The 18,643-nt window shown below is 41.7% G+C and overlaps 1 protein-coding gene across 1 annotated transcript in view; it reads left to right on the plus strand.

Annotated features, from left to right (window-relative positions):
- poc1a (POC1 centriolar protein A) overlaps positions 1 to 6,191 on the plus strand; it is a gene marked incomplete at its 3' end in the record, with an annotated part of 34,811 nt that extends 28,620 nt beyond the window's left edge. Inside the window, exon 9 of the mRNA XM_083939479.1 lies at positions 6,081 to 6,191. Coding sequence (XP_083795605.1) covers positions 6,081 to 6,191 — 111 coding nt within the window. The remainder of the gene's footprint in view (positions 1 to 6,080) is intronic.
- Between the last annotated feature and the right edge of the window lie 12,452 nt (positions 6,192 to 18,643).

Consider the following 18,643-nt stretch of genomic DNA (forward strand, 5'->3'; position numbering starts at 1 on the left):
TGTGCTAAGCAGTGTTGCTCAGACAACTGATTGTTACACATGATTTGCATTATGTTGTAAAAAAACACTCATTCAGACCACTGGAATTTTAAATAGTTAGGTAATGTTTAATATCCAGGAAGCAGGTTTGTGAAGAACAAAGACAGCTCTGCTCAAACCAAAAAGTCATTTTTGATTAACATAGATTCAAATTATTTGAAATCATTTAGTTTACAAAGCAAAGTTCCCTAAGATACAGACAATGCATACAAGGCATGTTAAAAGCAGCCCTCTGAAATGCACTCATACATTTTTCAATGTAAAAAGAACGGTTTGAGTAGAAATTAGCACTCTTATTCTAATTACTGTTGAACTTTGGCTAACATGGAGATTTAAATCACTGCTCTGCCATCCTCTGAGGATTAGGCTAACAAAGCGTCATTATTTATTTCTGCCCTATATTCTTGCTCCTTTTTACGTCTTTTCCCCAGCATTATTTTACACTATTACAGCTCTTTGTTACTCTAATAGTGGAGGAGACTGAGAGGAAAATGATGAATTATTCAATGCTACACTGAAGCCTCCAAAGCCACAGTTTGCTGTGTTAGCTGCTTTTCACTTGTCTGCCCTCCCCACCCCCCAATCCTCAATCTCCCCCATACCTCTTTCTTGTTCCTCTTCCTCTATTTGATAATTCATCGCTCTTACATGTCCTCTCACACTAAGCCTGCAGTACCCACACTCTCCCTCTTAATTATGAAGACTCTTGAATGAAGAATTGCAATGTCTCTCTCAATTGAATTCACAATTCAAGTGCAGTGGCGCTCTCTCTACCTCAATAGATAATAAACAGGTGGGAAGATTTTTTTTAACTTTCTCTGTGATGTGGCTCAGGGGGAAAATGTAACAGAAAGTCTTTTATTAACACTTGCTTCTTTGAAACAACATTTTCCTGCTCTGTAATTGCCCCAAACTACCAAAGTAGCCTAATAGCACAATTCAGCTTTTTTTCTGCTTGTGTATGTATTCCTGTTGAAGCAGCTGTATGTGGAGCTACAAGGAACATTAGCAAGAAACGTGTTCCTGTTCTTAGAAGAGATTAAAACTGTTTTTTGAACATACTTTAGAAACGAGATAACCAATTGCTAACCATAGGCGCTTTGAAGAATTGCAAAGTTTTCACCACAGTGTTTAGGATTCTGAAGAATTGGAGTCAGTCTCTGATTTGTATGTATATAGTGTGGCTTTAGGAGAATAAAACAGGACAGTTAATTTACTTTCTCTCTGAGCTGGAAAGAAAGAAAGAAAGCAAGCATGTGTTTTGTGGTGGGATGTTGAGGGGGGAAAGAGCATTGCTCAAAAAGTATAATCTTTCTCTAAAACGTTGCCATTATGTTGTGTAAAACATAGAATCCTGCATTACATTTTCAAGTTTCTGTATACAGTAAAAACAATTAAAAAAACCCCATTAGCCTGTCAGCATGCTATGGCTGTATCTAATAAAGCAAGGAATCTGTGTGTGTCTGTCCTTCGCATATCTTGAGAACCGTACACCTGACCCACTTCACACGTGGCGGGTGTATTGCTGGGGACTCAGGTACGTCCCTTTGACAACACTGCAAGCAGCAATACTGGGAGCCAATCAATTGGCTAACAGGTATATCCTGAACGGGCACTGCGTTTTATGCTGTGTACAGTAGCAATATCTTAGGGTAGTCCGGGATCCAGAGCCTTACCATGGTGCCGCGGTTTGTCTGAATGTGAGCTGCTACTGCGGATAACTGAAGGTCTTCCTCCCCTAGTCAGTTGGTGGGATGATCTACTTAATTAATAAAAGTATAACAAACTATTTGAAGCAAACGAATTAACCTGAATTTAGGTTACACCAACGTGGCCATGAAGAGATCATTTTTTACTCTTCTTTTTTATTCTGGTAGCTTTCTTTAGTAGTGGCATATTTAATAACTCATATCAGTAAGCTACATTTATAGAAGAGAACTGACCGCCACTTTTCACCAGCACTTTGCCTTTCTTTGACTTTCAGACTATTGGGTCATACCAAAGCTATGAGACTTTGTAACAGAGGCCAGTAATGCTTAGGGCGATGGAGAGTATAATGGGTTCTGGAGAGAAAAGAAAAACAGCTCACTCTATTTTTAGGGGCATAAAGATTTTTTTTTCTACTCCAGATGAAAACTATATGCCCGTATAATGTTGCTGCTGCCTGGGGACACATGCAGAATCACACAAACACCCATAGCTTGCTGTGCTGAGGACTGGGGAGCGATATCAGGTTGGTAAGATAAACAGGGTGGTATTGATCTAGAAAATGGAGACAGGCAGAGAGGGAGAGAAAGAGGAAATACAAGCCTTTTCTCTCCCATCATGCATGAAACAGCAGAAGATGTTATCTGGTTTGATGACCCAAAAGAAAATACCACTCACTCACACATTGTTCATCTCATTGGTGTGTACTGAGTATGAGATTATCTAAGGAATTTAACGATCTTTGTCAATTCCTTCATCATTACGTGTTTGATAATTCATGCCTGGTTGTCTGTTTGTGTGGCAATGCGAGGTTAGCGCAGGACCACGATAGCCAATTACCAAATGTAGCTGGATCGTTGAAACACGCCGCACATGGTGTCCTGGGTTTGAAAATGACTATGTTTATATGTGCACTTACAATTGGGGTGAATATTTTGATGAGATAGATGTTCATAAGTATTTAAATTGTTTGCAGTAAACCCAAACCTCTCTTACTTCTGTTACAGAAATAAGAAATTCCGTTCAAATATCATACAAAATCTTGGTGACATTTGTATTAATGTAAATAACTAAATTGTATGTTTATTGGTTACTAGACACAGACTTGACCTTGGCAGGTCTCCCCTTTAAAAGAGATTTTTGATCTCAATGGGATTGCCTGGTTAAATAAAAGTAAAGTAAATGAAACATTTACATGATCGTGTAGTGAGTTTGATGAGTATTTTAGCGTGTGTTTTGCCTCTTGGTTTCCTGCTTCAATTTTTTTCCTCTTTTGCATTGTTTATCATTGTTTCATGCTGCCAGTCTTTTCTATTGGATTTATGGTTCCAGGGCTGCCACCCTGTCAGTAACAAGTTAACGATCCGACCTTCTGCATGGATACATTTTTTCTTGTTTTATTTTTTTGCATGACGACATATGTTTTGGTTTTCATCAGAGCTTAGATCCTACAGAATAGGGATAATCTCTCGAGGGATAATAATACTGGATAAACAATCAACTAATCAAGTAGTCTTTAGAAATCCAATGGCAAATGTTCGACAAAGATCTTCTTTCATCATTGACATTGTTACAACAATTGCCCTGATTGCATGAAGTGACCATACAATTTCTGTGGAGAAATTGTACCATCAAGATCCTGTATTTAGATGCTGCATTTGAGGAGCCTATCATATAATAGTTTCGAGTTACCGGCTTCATCTCATCTCATCTTCAACTGCTTATCCGGGGTCGGGTCGCGGGGGCAGCAGCTTTAGCAGGGGACCCCAAACTTCCCTTTCCCGGGCCACATTAACCAGCTCTAACTGGGGGATCCCGAGGCGTTCCCAGGCCAGTGTGGAGATATAATCTCTCCACCTAGTCCTGGGTCTTCCCCGAGGCCTCCTCCTAGCTGGACGTGCCTGGAACACCTCCCAAGGGAGGCGCCCAGGGGGCATCCTTACTAGATGCCCGAACCACCTCAACTGGCTCCTTTCAACGCAAAGGAGCAGCGGCTCTACTCCGAGTTCCTCACGGATGGCTGAACTTCTTACCCTATCTCTAACAGGGAGACTCCAGCCACCCTCCTGAGAAATCCCAGTTCGGCTGCTTGTACCCGCGACCTCGTTCTTTCAGTCATGATCCAGTTTTCATGACCATAGGTGAGGGTAGGAACGAAGATTGACCGGTAGATTGAGAGCTCTGCCTTCTGGCTCAGCTCTCTTTTCATCACAACAGTGCGGTAGAGCGACTGCAACACCGCCCCCGCTGCTCCGCTTCTCCGGCCAAACTCACGCTCCATCATCCCCTCACTCGTGAACATGATCCCGAGGTATTTGAACTCCTTCACTTGGGGTAAGGACTCATTCCCTACCTGGAGTAAGCAATCTACCGGTTACCCACTTTATAGTTTAAATTAATTAACCCAGCATCCGGTTATTTCTCAAGGAAAAGATTCACCATACAAAGTTTGAGGTTTGTTTTTTCATGTCTGTGTCTGTATCCAATGTCTCACACACAGCTGGTTATAATTTTTATAAATGACTCATCTTTGTGCTGCTTTCTAGCAATTTTAAAATTACACTCGCTGGCACAAGGAGGGCCATAAAATTACAGGTTGAGACATGTTGACATATCTTTCACTCGCTGGCCCTAATCTAGAGAGCCTCGTCTGTTGATGGGGGAGACATGTTTACTGTTTACTGTTGTTGCCCTGAACCAAATCTATGTTGCCAAGCACTACTATCCAAATCTGCTTACTAGCTGGGATTGTGTTTGTCACCAGGCAACATTAGCTCAGTAAACAGTTACGTCAGAGATTCAGAGGGTACTGTCGCCACTAATGTTTCAAGAAGAAGATTTATTCAAATGATGTCATCGTTTTAATACTGTTTCGCTTGTTGTTGTTTTTTTTTCACTTTTTCTTCTTAAGATTTTAACAGATTCCTGTTTTGCTTCCCAGTCACCTTGCCAATTTATATTACTTAACACTCATGGCCCATGCCCTTTTGTATCATGTTGGCTACATAGTTATAATTGCCAGTAGGGGTCTCAGAAAATATTGATATTTGATTTTGGTGAGCTAACATTAGCAAGCAAGCTAACATTGGCCAGCTAGCTACATGGATCTGGCGTTAGCTGATGAAGTAATTTGCTAACAGCCAGCCAGGCAGATCATCCCTGGCACCACCGCAACACAGAGTTGTGCCTCTGCTACACACTCTGCAGAGGCCGGCAGCCCGCAGACACTCAGCTGACATAAACCACAGCACTAGAGCCAGGGCGTCTGATCCCAGAATGCCCCGAGTCTGATTCCCCGCAGGAGCAGCAAACTAAGTTACTGCCTATGGTACCTATGATTGCCAAGGTGTCAACCTTAGGTCCATCTGCGGGCCGCCGCTGCAGAATGTATAACGTAAGAACGACATATGTGGACTCTGCTAGTTGGTTTGTTGACATCAGCGGCTAACACTTGGGAGCCTGCAAAACATTTATCCCAAAACCTTTACATAGATGTCAGTCAACAGGCAACCAAGAAAGTCGCAGAGGGTCTAAATTTTTAGGTAACACAACCAGTTCACACATTGGCAATAAAAAATGATTAATACATTTGAAAACGTTACACACAGGACCTTTAACTAACTTCCAGTCACTATAAAGATTTAAGAATTGTAGTGCTTGGCTCATTTCTCCTGGTTCTTTTTAGAACTCTGAAGAGATAAGTTTCTCCTCCGGACACAAATCCCTCTTTCTATTTGTTTTAGACGATAAAAGGCTGATTAAGTTATTGCCTTGATGTGACTGCTGGAGCTCAGATACAATAAAAGATACAAAAGCCAGCTTTATCCTCAGTAATGGGTTCATTTAGATGGTGAAATTGCACCTGGAGGCTCCTCTGGTAAACAGGCTCAGATGACACAATATGGCACAACAAATACTGTCACTGTTGGAGGATGCTGAGAGGAAAAGTATGTCGCACTGTGATCTCACTACCCACACATGCCCGTCCTGTTTCGGATAGCAACCTTCTTGTATTCTGTGTGCGTAAGTGTGTTTATGCAACTGTGTGAGAGGGAGAACAAGAGAGTTTGCATGCCAGACACAGAAACTCTGGTGTTTTTCAGCTCAAGCAGCCGATCTCTCTAGGATAATCAGCTGGATTGTCTTGCATGCACAACATCTGTCTCAAACACACAGAGAACTGCCTCTTTCACACACACAAACACAGCCATTATATAGTCATTACTGTCAGGCTGATGCTATACAGCCCTCTCATGCTCTTTCTCACATCGATCTCCTTCCTACCCCTTTTTCTTTCTTTGTCTCATCCCTCTCCTCTTATTGCCTCTATCCAGACGGTTTCGATCTTGGAGCAGCGGCTGACGCTGACAGAGGACAAGCTCAAGGAGTGTTTGGAGAACCAGATCGAGATCGGTCTACACCTCCAGAGACAAGAGGAGGCCTAAAGATGACGGCACCAGAGAGAGGTTGAGCTGCAGTGTGAGGGAAATGGGGTCATACCAGCACCATTAACAAAAACACGTATGCAGTGTACTGTCTCGTCGTCGTTGTTGTTGTTGTTGTTGGATCACACTTAAAATGTTCAATCTTGCACGCAGTCATGAACCGTTTTCCTGACTGGACTTTAAATGCACATTGAGCCTTACTGCTGATGTACTATGTGTGGTTACTTTCCAAAGAGATATCTGAAGTGGAGGAGTTGAATATTAGAGAAGTTGCTCTTCTACAATAGTGCTGAGAGAGCAGTCCCTTTTCTGCTGACGAAGGATCTGCTGTTACTAGTATGCGTGTGCGTGTGCGTGTGCGTGTGCGTGTGCGTGTGTGTGGGTGTGGGTGTGTGGTTGCCTGTACAAAAGTGTAAATAAAATCAGTGTAAAATGCTCTTTCTTAACCAAAAAGCACACACACTGTAACAGTACACACAACCAACATGTCCATAAAATTATTGTTATGTTAGTTATTGTTGCAGTTGCACTCATGTCAGCTCAAGAATTAAATCATTTTTACATTGGAGAAAGAGGCTCATTGAAAAAATGTACTGTCCTTAGAAACTTCATGTTCGTTTACGTGTCATCTTTCATAGAAGCGCTGATTTTAAATCAACTATCTAAACAGTAACTGCAGAGCAACACATTGTGGCACGTGAAGAAATTCTGAATCCATGGCCTTTATAGCAGCTTCAATTGTGTGTGTGTGTGTGTATATATATATATATATATATATATACACACACACACACACAAATGGGCTGAGAGACACGGCAATCCTAAACTGTGAGTTTAAATGATGGTACTATTTGGATAATCTACTCTGTGAGTGCAGAGCGGCTGATTGTAATTAGTGCAGTTTGACAGATAAGCGTCTTGTTCCGTCCCTTTTGATCCTGTGTCTGAAACTTTTATACACTGAAAGTAACTTACTGTGTACCTTCTTAATAAATGTTTTTCACTCTCATCTCTGACTTGAAATTAGTTGGTAGTTGGTAAAAAAAAAAATCTGGTTGCTCTTTCACAACCTTGAGCTCTGTTTGTGTAACAGAGGAAAGACAGTTTGTTTTCCTAATGGTTGCCAAAGCCATGATGTCACTGGGTTACTTTTTAAGAGACTGTTTCCTGCTCTGATTGGCCCACAGAGGCCAAGCAGTTCCCTGAGAAATCATGACTTTTCTGTCTTTATTGTCCTCAGCAGAGTTTTAGTGGTGATTTATTACAAAAGAAATAGGGGTGGCAGCTTATTACAACTGCCCTCCTTCTGTCCAAAATTCTTATGTTTCACCCCCAAGTAATTTATGTAACCTGATCACTAGTCTCACATTGCCAGACCATACTCCAGTGCTGGAATATGGTCTGGCTACAGCAGCTTATCGTTCCAGGATAGGGGTGAAAAACAGGCCACCAGGAAGTGCGGTGGGCTCTGAAGCCAATTTGACATAGTGGCCAAACGGTGGAATTCCAACGACCAGATCCATCACATGATGCCCTCTAGCCCAAAAGGACTTAACCCTATTGACTACCCTGCCGAAAAATATGTATGTAAATCCGTAGATACATTTTTTTGAGCAGCACAACCCATGTAAAGTAGCTAGCTAGCTCGGCCGACGAAAGGTCTCTAGTGCGCCTGCTCTATGGGCGGTGCCGATCATCCGGGTGCCTCGACCGCTGTATACAGTACAGTCATGGCTGGAGCTAAGCAGACAGGGCCCTTGCAAAATAGATAGTGGTGATAGCGGAAGGGGCCTGACATCCGGCGGTTGGGCCAGCGTCGGACGTCAGACTACCTGACGACTAACGCTGGATCAGTTCTTATTACTATTTTTAGAAGCTTCAGTGAAATTAGCCTGAGGCCACACTTAGACACACGCTGCGCTTTCTCGAGGAACAGGTTAATCTGAGCCATAAAAGACCTATTCATTCATGTGACTGTGTTATTTAACTAGCTGGTAATATGTTTACATAATAATGTGATGAATCATACCAAGTCCTATTGTGGGGGTCTTGGAGAACAGTGTGCCGTCATTAAGAGTGGGAAATATTAATGACTGTTTCTTTAAGACCTGGCTCAGGCTCTGCACTGATGGAAAAAGAAGAAAAACAAAACCGGAATTCTGGAGCTGTGCTGCCGGGCCCACTCTCTTCCTTCCTGTCTGGGGCCCGAGGACACGCACACGCACACGCACACGCTCGCACGCACACACACACACACCACAGACACACACTCATGCCAGAGAAAAACGGCTCCCTTTAGTGTGGGCCTCAACCAGACAGCCTGCCAGGAGCTCTAGTGGAGGAGAGGAGGGGCTAAAAGAGTGGGTTCAATAACGGCAAGTCAAGTGTGTGTGTTTCTTTGTGGGGACCAAGTTCAGTTTTAATCCTTGGGAGTGAGGACATTTTGGCAAATCCTTGCAGACATTCACAGGATTGTTTGAGAATTTTTGTTTTTGTTTTAGGAGTTAAAATTTGAATTAGGTTTAAGTAAGAGCTGAAACAGTTAAGAAATCAATCTATATCTGCAACTATAATAAATCATTTATTCAATAAGTCATTTTCCAAGTAGAAACGCCAAATGTTCTTTGGTTCCAGCTTCTCTAATGTGAGACGTGACTGCTTTTCTCTGTTTTATATCATTGTGACCTGAATATGTTTTGGACTTTTGTTCGGACAAAATAACATTAATAATAATATATTTTTCACTATTTTTTGGCCAAACATTGCCTGGTTGTAGACTTTAGAAACCTCCCACAGTTCTGTCTGATATCAGGCTAGGCCGAACTACAGTATTAATCCAGTTAAGGATAATCGTTCATAAAAATAATTTTCAGTTGCAGTCCTACTTCAGTTTAGGGTGAAGCCTCAGATAATCCTTCCAACTAATGGATCTGACACTCAAACTTCACTGATCATATTTCATATTCTCTCCCCAACAAATCAGTCAACTTTTAGTTAAGGTTAGAGAGTTGTGATTGGTAACGTAAGAGCAAATATGCATTATGTCAAAGAAAGTATAGCTGTGCGTGTGTGTGTGTGTGTGTGTGTGTGTGTGTGTGTGTGTGTGTGTGTGTGTGTGTGTGTGTGTGTGTGTGTGTGTGTGTGTGTGTGTGTGTGTGTGTGTGTGTGTGTGTGTGTGTGTGTGTGTGTGTGTGTGTGTGTGTGTGTGTGTGTGTGTGTGTGTGTGTGTGTGTGTGTGTGTGTGTGTGTGTGTGTGTGTGTGTGTGTGTGTGTGAGAAAAGAGAAGTTGGAGAGCAAGCCTCTGTAAAATGCAGCCCATGTGTGGCCCACAAGCCTGTGTGTTTCTGTGTCTGTGTCTCCTTTCTAGGAGAACATCTGGATATGTTTTTCCTGGTGTGCTGTGGTTGCTGCCACTGCTTGCTTGAGTGTGTGTTTTAGTGTTTTATTAGTTCAGTGTGTCAGGTTTTTATATTTTCCTGCTCCTCTTGGCTCTTTGTGCCCTCAAACCTTGTGTCATGTTCCGACTTTAGAGATTTATGAGATGGAGATGATACCGGGCCACTCTCACAGCCAGACTTCTGCTGTGCCCTGATGCAGCAGGTGGTGGCTACGATGCCATGCATCCTTTAACTTTGGCTGCATGTTGAAAAACATCCCAAAACATATATTGCCAGTGCATATTATTAGTTGTACGAGTATGTTTCCTAATCTGTGTTCTGTGATCATCACTGAAATGAGCTAAGGGGGAACTGGAGGTTTTCTAGTTCTAGGAAAGAAATGAATACGGTCTGCGTTGACAAAATCCACTGAACAGTTTTGAGGAACCACAGTAGAAAAACATAGAATAACTCTGCTTTATTCTGCTGGTGATGTACAAGAGTTTCCAGTGAGTCACAGCAAAGCAGGTGTACTATAAGTTTTGACAACCTCAAAGAGATGTTCATACAGACAGCCATATTCACAGGGTAGACAATGTAATGTAAACACCCAAGAGCCACAAAAGTGAGTCATTTACTCTGAATGTCAGGTTGTCGGCTATAAAAGAAATGACGATATGCAAGTTTTCAATGTTGTTAAGGGAGCAGGGTTATTAAAACTAGCTATAACTGAAACTAAAACTATAATAAGCAGTGAAAAGTACCTTTAGTAAACTGAAACTGAACATATTGGCAGGTTACAAAAATAATAAATAAAAATGAACAGACAGTAATTTCTGTCAACTCTCGATACATTGAACCATTGAAATTTAATCGACTTGATATTCCAGGAGATGGCGTTGTAGCGCAATTACTTCACATTGGACACTAAAGTAGCACGAAGATTCCCTGGGTCGCAGTTTCTGTTGCGGAAAAGGTTTTCTTCGCTACTGTTTGCTAGTTGATGTTGCAAATTGCTGTTTGCTCATAGGAGACTTGTCGGGTCTCTGTAAATCAAGGATTTATGATTTGACACAATACATAAAATTGAATTTAATTGAAATTAAATAGATTAAACATTAAGGCCGTTCTCCAACCATGTGTCCTGTTTATATATGCAGCTATACTCATGCGATATTATACCCGGCTCTAACAAAAACAATGAATCTACTGTAAAACTAAATATATAAAAACTAAACCTTTCTGTAAAACTTAAACTAGCAATTGTACTCTGGAAATGAAATTGAAATTCAAAGCTAAAGTAAAATAGAAATTAATTGAAAACTATTGTAACCTTGTAAAGTAGTGTAAATGAAATCATGTCAACATGCTGTGTGCAGGTCACAAATGCTGGTAATCTGCACGCAACTTAATAATGACCCACTTTTGAAGCAGTTTTTGCAACAAGACTGAAAGTCTTTTTTCATAAAGTCCTTTACAGTTTGACTGTGTCCAATGTGAAATAAAATCCATCTCCACTAACATCATAAACAATAAATTGACTTTTATGAAATAAAACATTAACCTTAAGGACTAAAGAGCAGAGTTGCTACAGCACACACTAGAGTGCAGCTCGGCCACCACATTTATGTCCAAACCTGATGGACAGAGTTAATGTAAGCGCTGCACTGAGTTTAGTTTAGTCTGTTCAGTATAGGCCCATCATTTACTATGTATACATTTTTACGCTATATTTTCACTAAAAAGAACTTGGAGCACCATATTGAGTAGGCTGAACCCGAGCATCCTTTGTAAATTTTTGTCTGAACCTGCATAGAAAAAGTTGATAGAAGTTGATAGACCTAGAAAGTTGATAGACCTCTTAGTAACAAAGCCCCATTGAAGTCACATGTATGATCTAACCAGTAGTGTGTACAGGTGTGGGAAACCTTTACAGTAGTTTTGTCAACAGAACGTTTTCAAAGAAGAGAAACTTGTTTGAGCCTCAGTCCTGCCATGTCTTCTCTGACTGCTGCTGGATTTGGCAAAACTCCCCAGTGCCTCATTTCCTGCTTCACCCGTCCTCCCCCCTTGTCCCCCCTTTCTCTCCCCTCATGGCCTCCCACTCCTTCCCCCCTTTGAGACTGAGCCATGCTTGTCGGCAGTGGCTGAGGTTTGGCGCTTTGCTCCTCCAACCCACGCTTCAGCTTCTGCTCCAAAACTATCTTTTCCATTCAATCCCAACGGGGGTGAATGGATGGAGGGAGTGAGGTTTTTTTTTTCTATTGTAAGACGATACAACAACAACAACAAAAAGGTTTTTGATTTTGTTGACCAACTAGCCTGTTATGGCAATCTGAAAAAGGAGCTGCATTGCTTCTAAAAAGCTGCCCTCTTATCATCAGTCTATAAGTGGATTTATTTCAGTGGACAGAAACTTAACTTGTTCACATCTGATTTTCATTCTGTACACATGTATAATTTAAATTTACCAAATATAAAGTTAGTAAAAAGTCCTTACAGTAGAACATGAAACTACAGTGTCTGCAGTGTAACCTCAGTGCTCCAGTGTCGGCTCTAAATCACACATTACCATTACTCAGGTGACACAAATAGAACCAGCTCACACACGCTTCAAGTTGTGTAAATGTGTGCTGAGTTTAAAATTGATGACCTACTTCACAATGCGCCAGCCCATAAAACAAACCTGATGATAACTCGGGGAACGTTGAACGCCCGAAGCCTCACCTCACCTTAAAGTCACCTGCCTCTCTAAAGGTCGACTGCTCTTGCACACATCCATGATTTAAGGCAGCCTTTCAACAAATGTGGCTTAGAAATGTTACTTTATTGGGTAACACTCATTTGAAGGGGTGTTGAATAACACTGTCATAACTCTAAATTAAGGCTGTCATTCTTTTATTTATTTTTTATTAACTGATTAATCACCTTGTCTAAAAAATAGTGTAAATGGTACACCATCAAAAGTAAATAAATTAATAAATAATTAGAGATACATTTTATGTTAGTTTCACTGATATAACACAGAAAAAACAGCAGTTTGTGAAACTGGATCAAGCTAATTTTTTCTTGATATTGTTGACAACTAATTTTGTTTCACTTGACAAAGCTATTAATCACTAATTCTTTCAGCACTAAACTATGTAAGAAGACTGAATTTAATTTTAGGGACATAAATTGCTGTTTTTCATTAAAAAAAAAACAAAGCTTATGCAGAAAGATATGATTCAAGTATCAACTTTTCTACAACAACCTCAGGCAGATTCAGAGGAGTTAGAAGAGTGAGTAGATGTATGTCTTTCACTCTGTTATTTTTTTCTGTACCCAATCCGTACCTACGTACGTACGTAGATACCTGATTTGTTTTTAACCTATCCCCTGACCAATGGGCTATCCTGATGGTAACCTGTCAAGGTCCATCCCTAGCCTCAATCTTCTTTGCAGATGCATAGAACCTAATTCATTTGTCGTAAGGATTGGGCAACCACAAAGGGTTCAGTGCCTTGCTCAAGGGCACCTCAGCAGGGCTTTCTCTAGCTACTAGTCCACACTGGAATTGAACCCTCAAGCCAAGTCCCTACGGACAGAGCTACTGCCGCCACACATTCACATTGTCCATTGTAATAAGATGGTCCATTTATGGGATAATAATGAATATCTGAAAACTTTAATATCTGCCACATGTTCAGCGTGTAATTAGGTTTTATTGCTTTTTGATTGGTTGGAAAAAAACAAGCTATTTCAAGACGTGATCATGGACTGTCGGAAATATTTTTCGACATTTTATGGAACAAATTGCTACAGATTGTCAGGCCCAGGCAGGAAAGAGGACTCAAATGCGGAGGATTGCGGATCAACACTGAATTTATTATCTTGACGACTGGGACGTGGCACAGGGAAAAAAGCCACACACAAAAAAATCACTCTGCACAGGAGGAACAAACAAATATCTATGGTCAAAAAATAAAGTACAAAATAAAGTCACTCCGTCCAGGAGGAAAAAACAAAAGGGCAAAGTTAACAAATTAATCTCTAAACTATGACGCTCCGTACAGGAGGAATGTCAAAAAACAAAGTGAACAAAATAAGTAATTAATCAACGAATACAAACACCTGAACGTGGAAACAATGAACCCAATGGCACGAACAAGACTGTGGAAAAACGCTGGATACATTCAACACAAGGTGCGAAATAATCTGGGAACAGGGGAAAAGACACGGACTTTATACACATACATATATATACACAGGTGGAAACAATCAAGGATCAGTGGATGATGTCAGACCTGTGACACAAGAGGAAGGGCAAGTGACCTGGAACGAGAGGAGAGTTATCTTTCAAAATAAAACAGGAAATGCACAAGACAAAAACCCAAAGACATGACAGACCTCACCGCGGCGTGACACAGATAAATAGAGAAAATAATGAAGAAGATGAACAAGGAAGAGAGACCCTGCCCGATAGTGACATGGCACCTCCCCAGACGGAGGGCTCGCCGGCGAGTGCCTGGTGGCCGGGTTTGCCATGGAGCCCGCAAAAAAGTGATGCGGCTACTCCCCCCTCTCCATCCTGTGGGCCCACCACTCACAGGAGGAATCTCTGGGGTCGGTCGCACTGCTGCAGCAGAGGATAGCTCTGGGGACGTGGAATGTCACCTCTCTGTGGGGGAAGGAGCCAGAGCCTGTGCGGGAGGTGGAGCGCTACCAGTTAGATCTGGTGAGGCTTACCTCCACGCACAATCTTGATTCTGGAACCGTACTCCTGGATAGGGGTTGGACCCTTTTCTTCTCTGGAGTTGCCCAGGGTGTGAGGCGCCGGGCGGGTGTAGGCTTACTCACAAACCCCCGGCTGAGCGCCACAGTGTTGGAGTTTACCATGGTGGACAAGAGGGTCGCCTTCTTAGGCCTGCAGGTGGAGGGGGGGGAAACTCTGACTGTTGTTTGTGCATATGCACCAAACAGCAGTTCAGAGTATTCAGCCTTCTTGGAGACCATGAATGGAGTCCTACCGTACCGAAAGGCAAAGCTCTCGATCTACCGGTCAATCTTCGTTCCTACCCTCAACTATGGTCATGAAAGCTGGGTCATGCCTGAAAGAACAAGGTCACAGGTACAAGCGGCCGAAATGGATTTTCTCAAGAGGGTGGCTGGAGTTTCCCTTAGAGATAGCGTGAGAAGTTCAGTCATCCGTGAGGAACTCGGAGTAGAGCCGCTGCTCCTTTGCATTGAAAGGAGCCGGTTGAGGTGGTTCGGGCATCTAGTAAGGATGAACCCTGGGCGCCTCCCTAGGGAGGTGTTCCAGGCACGTCCAGCTGGGAGGAGGCCTCTGGGAAGACGCAGGACCAGGTGGAGAGATTATATCTCCACACTGGCCTGGGAACGCCTCGGGATCCCCCAGTTAGAGCTGGTTAATGTGGCCCGGGAAAGGGAAGTTTGGGGTCCCCTGCTAGACCTGCTGCCCCCGCGACCCGACCGCGGATAAGCGGTTGAAGATGAGTGATGAGTGAGTGATGAAGAAGTTAATCGATAATAAAAAAGAATCCTTAGTTGCAGCCCAAAAATTATGTTTATTAACCTAATTACACTCATGGCATCAGTTATAAACATTTAATTCACATTCAGATTACTTTTCACACCATAAGACTTTTAACACTATATATCAGCTTTTAGTTATAACTAACTGTGTACTGTACCTGTATTATCATGAACAGTATGCCAATTTGCATCCAAACTGATTTTTCACATCCACATGAGACAATTGCATACCTAAATCTTGAGCTTTCAGATGTATTTAAGCAACAGCAGTAGTTAGAAGGTTGCTTATACCATAAAATTATTTGAAATGATTGATGTGCTGGTCCTGAATAAGCTGAAACAGAGGAGGAAAGTGAAACTCTTCATGAGACAGAACAGATCGTTAGAGTTATGTGACCACCTTCGACCATCTGTCTTTATGGCCCTGCCTCTCAGCCTTCATAGTAATATAATGGGGTGAGGCTGAAGGTGTGTGTATGTGTATAAGAGAGAGAGAGAGGTGAGGACGGAGTTAACACACAGTGACTCACCTCAGTGCTTTTACAACCATCCCTACGTAGGTTCAGTGTGTTTGCTCTGCACATTGATTAGATACAGTAGGCACGGTGAAGATTAGAGGTGATTTAAAACAGATTTAAATGTTCAAATAAAAAGAGTCAAACAGAATTAATGTTGCTTTTGTCATGTTGAATCAGAGATTTATGAAATACTCAGTCAAACTGGGAACAAAATCAGTCAAATATGTTTTGTGGATCTGCTCCAGCAGAGTGATTTTGAGGAAAGGTTGGGTGACTCAGTTTTAGGGTGGATTTCTACTGTTAACTCTTTGACGGACGGCGTTTATACCTCGGTAGACTATTAATTCTTTGGAGGAAGCACTTCTTTAGCCCTACTGAAGTTCTGATTAATGAGCGGATCCAAATCCTGCTATCTATCCTTTCTTAAAAATGATGTGTATATACAACCAATATGAATTAGCAATTACATGAGGCAAGTCAAAGCACTTAGATAAATCAAGAGAATAGTTTTGGCATCTGGTTAAATACTGATGCATCCACTTTTATTGAGACTAAGGCTGTAATAGGCTTGAAACTGCCTTCTATACTAATACGTGCTGATTTGGCCAAAGTGTAGCATATAGTTTACAGTAAAAAGTAAAGTAACTACAAAGTAAAATTTGTAGTATGCCAAAAAATGTTGTACTGATAAAATAACATGGATAGGGCGAGTCTACCCTGCCTTCTGTGTCCTACACTATCAAGTGCCATGCTGTTGTTTATGTCAACATGCCACAACTGGAGAACCTAACATAAATCGATTTAACAGTTTCATACTGCATGCTACCAGCATAAAGTAGGTGGTTTCAAACAGCCTAATGGTGTTTTTCCACTGCATGGTACCGGCTCCACTCAACTCGGTTCGCCAGCCCAGCACAGCAGGAGTTTGCTTTTCCGCTGCAACAGCTACCTGCTTAAAGGTGTGTCTTCATTGTGGTGGCTTTTCACAGCTGGCTCTGTAGTAGCTCTCTGTATTTTGGCTGTTTTTGTATTTTTAAACATCATAAAAGTATTTCCCATGTCACAGAAACCACCGTGAGTGAATTGTGCATTATGGATTTTCATACTGTTGGTGATGCATCGTATTATTGTTCCAGTGTTCCTGCCCTTATCAACGGCTGTCTGGAGCTCCATGTGCCGCTTGTGTCTGGCAAAAAGTAGCAGTGTCTACTTTAATTTAAGTTAGTTTCATTATATATTTCCACATTTACGAATTTGTAGGATATTACAACATTCCTGTTCTTGCTTCACATTTGCTGTTGCTATTTAGAAGCTGGCAAGCTTGAGGAGTGGCTGTAAAACAGCAGATAAACACAGTTAATTTCCTATAAAATCTTCACAACAGAAGGCCCCAGTTGTTTTGTTATTCTCCTTCACTGACATGAGTTAAATTTTGCAGCACACTGTAAACTCTACTTTAGTATCAGGCTTGCTTGGATCCTTGACAGGTACCAGGTACTATCCACAATGTTTGGTAATAGAGAACCAAAAGAGGTCAAGTGGAGTCAAGCCTTATCGGGCAGTGGAAATGTGCTATTAGAGCCTACAGCCACCATGTTGTTCCGTGAGGTTGTTCTTAGACACAGTGGTGCTTTGACCTTAAGGCATGCCTACATGCCGGTATAGCAGCACCCTGACCTGCTCCAAATATGATATCTCACTCAGATATTTTGACTAAAGACATGGTTGTACAAACTAATCCGTTTCAGATATACTTAGACCTTCAGGATGTCATCATTGCCAGTGAAGGTAATCCAGAAAGTAATCACATTTCCTTCAAAACATATTTAGCAAATTAGTTGAAAAAATCCATTCTCCCTCAAGATTGTTGTCTCCATCTCACTTGCTCTCTCCTTTTATGTGTGTTAAGAAAGTCTCTCTGTCTCTCTCTATCTTTCTAGTTTGGTCTTAAATAATGAATTCAGCTGTGAGACTTATCTGTGGCTCCTAAGAGTTCACAGCGTAAGCACATGTTCACCGCACTTCAATAGAAAACACACAGACACACACAGACACGCACACACACACACACACACACACACACACACACACACACACACACACACACACACACACACACACACACACACACACACACACACACACACACACACACATACATGCACACACCACGTACAGAATATGCACTTAAATGCACACACAGCCACACTTCTCTATCTCTTGGATTCCTGAAAAATTCATAGCAGTCACTTCCACTGAAGACATCAGTATCACTAAGCACTCCAACAGTTCACTCGACAATCTCACCGCAGCTGTTTGAGGCAGCTTCATTTTTGAGAGCGCTGATCAAAATTTGCCAGAGGTAGAGCGTCACTCCGGCACCTTAGCTGTCTCTGGTTGTAGGGGACAGGTAGCTACATGTATCATGTGCTGTTCAGTTTCTTTACACAAGCATCACCTCTGATAACAAGCTTTGTGTTTGATAGGGAGAATTACATTTTTCCCTAGACAGTTTGGGTTAATGTCCAATCCTCGTTAGTAAAGTAGGTTTCTGTTCTGATTATTTCTGTGTCAGTCAGGCTGCCCTGAAAACTCCCTGGAGCCTGCCAAGGCCACGATTCCCTTGACACCTTCAATCTGACTCTGCATACTTAAATTATAACACTCACCTTCACTTCTTTAAAGTCACGGTAATGCATTTTAGTCAATGAGATGAAAGCACATCTCATTACTGTCTCGATCCACCTTCATTGTATAAGAATCTGGGCTTTGCTGTTTGAGCCTCAGGATTAAGGTGATTTCACGCATGACTTTGTGTTGACGACTCTTCTGTTTCTTTTTGGTCCAGTTATTAAACTCCTACAGTATCAGACATACAGGACTCTGGCATTTTCTTTTCTTTTCTAACATCATAATAATTTCTCAGTGTTGATGGTCATGTTAGTGTGCATTCCAGTCATGCTTCCTGCACCTCTTGTAACATTTAAAAATGTGTGGGCTGTAATGCACATAATAAATCAAT

Source organism: Echiichthys vipera, assembly GCF_963691815.1.
Source record: "Echiichthys vipera genome assembly, chromosome: X".
Taxonomy (NCBI): domain Eukaryota; kingdom Metazoa; phylum Chordata; class Actinopteri; order Perciformes; family Trachinidae; genus Echiichthys; species Echiichthys vipera.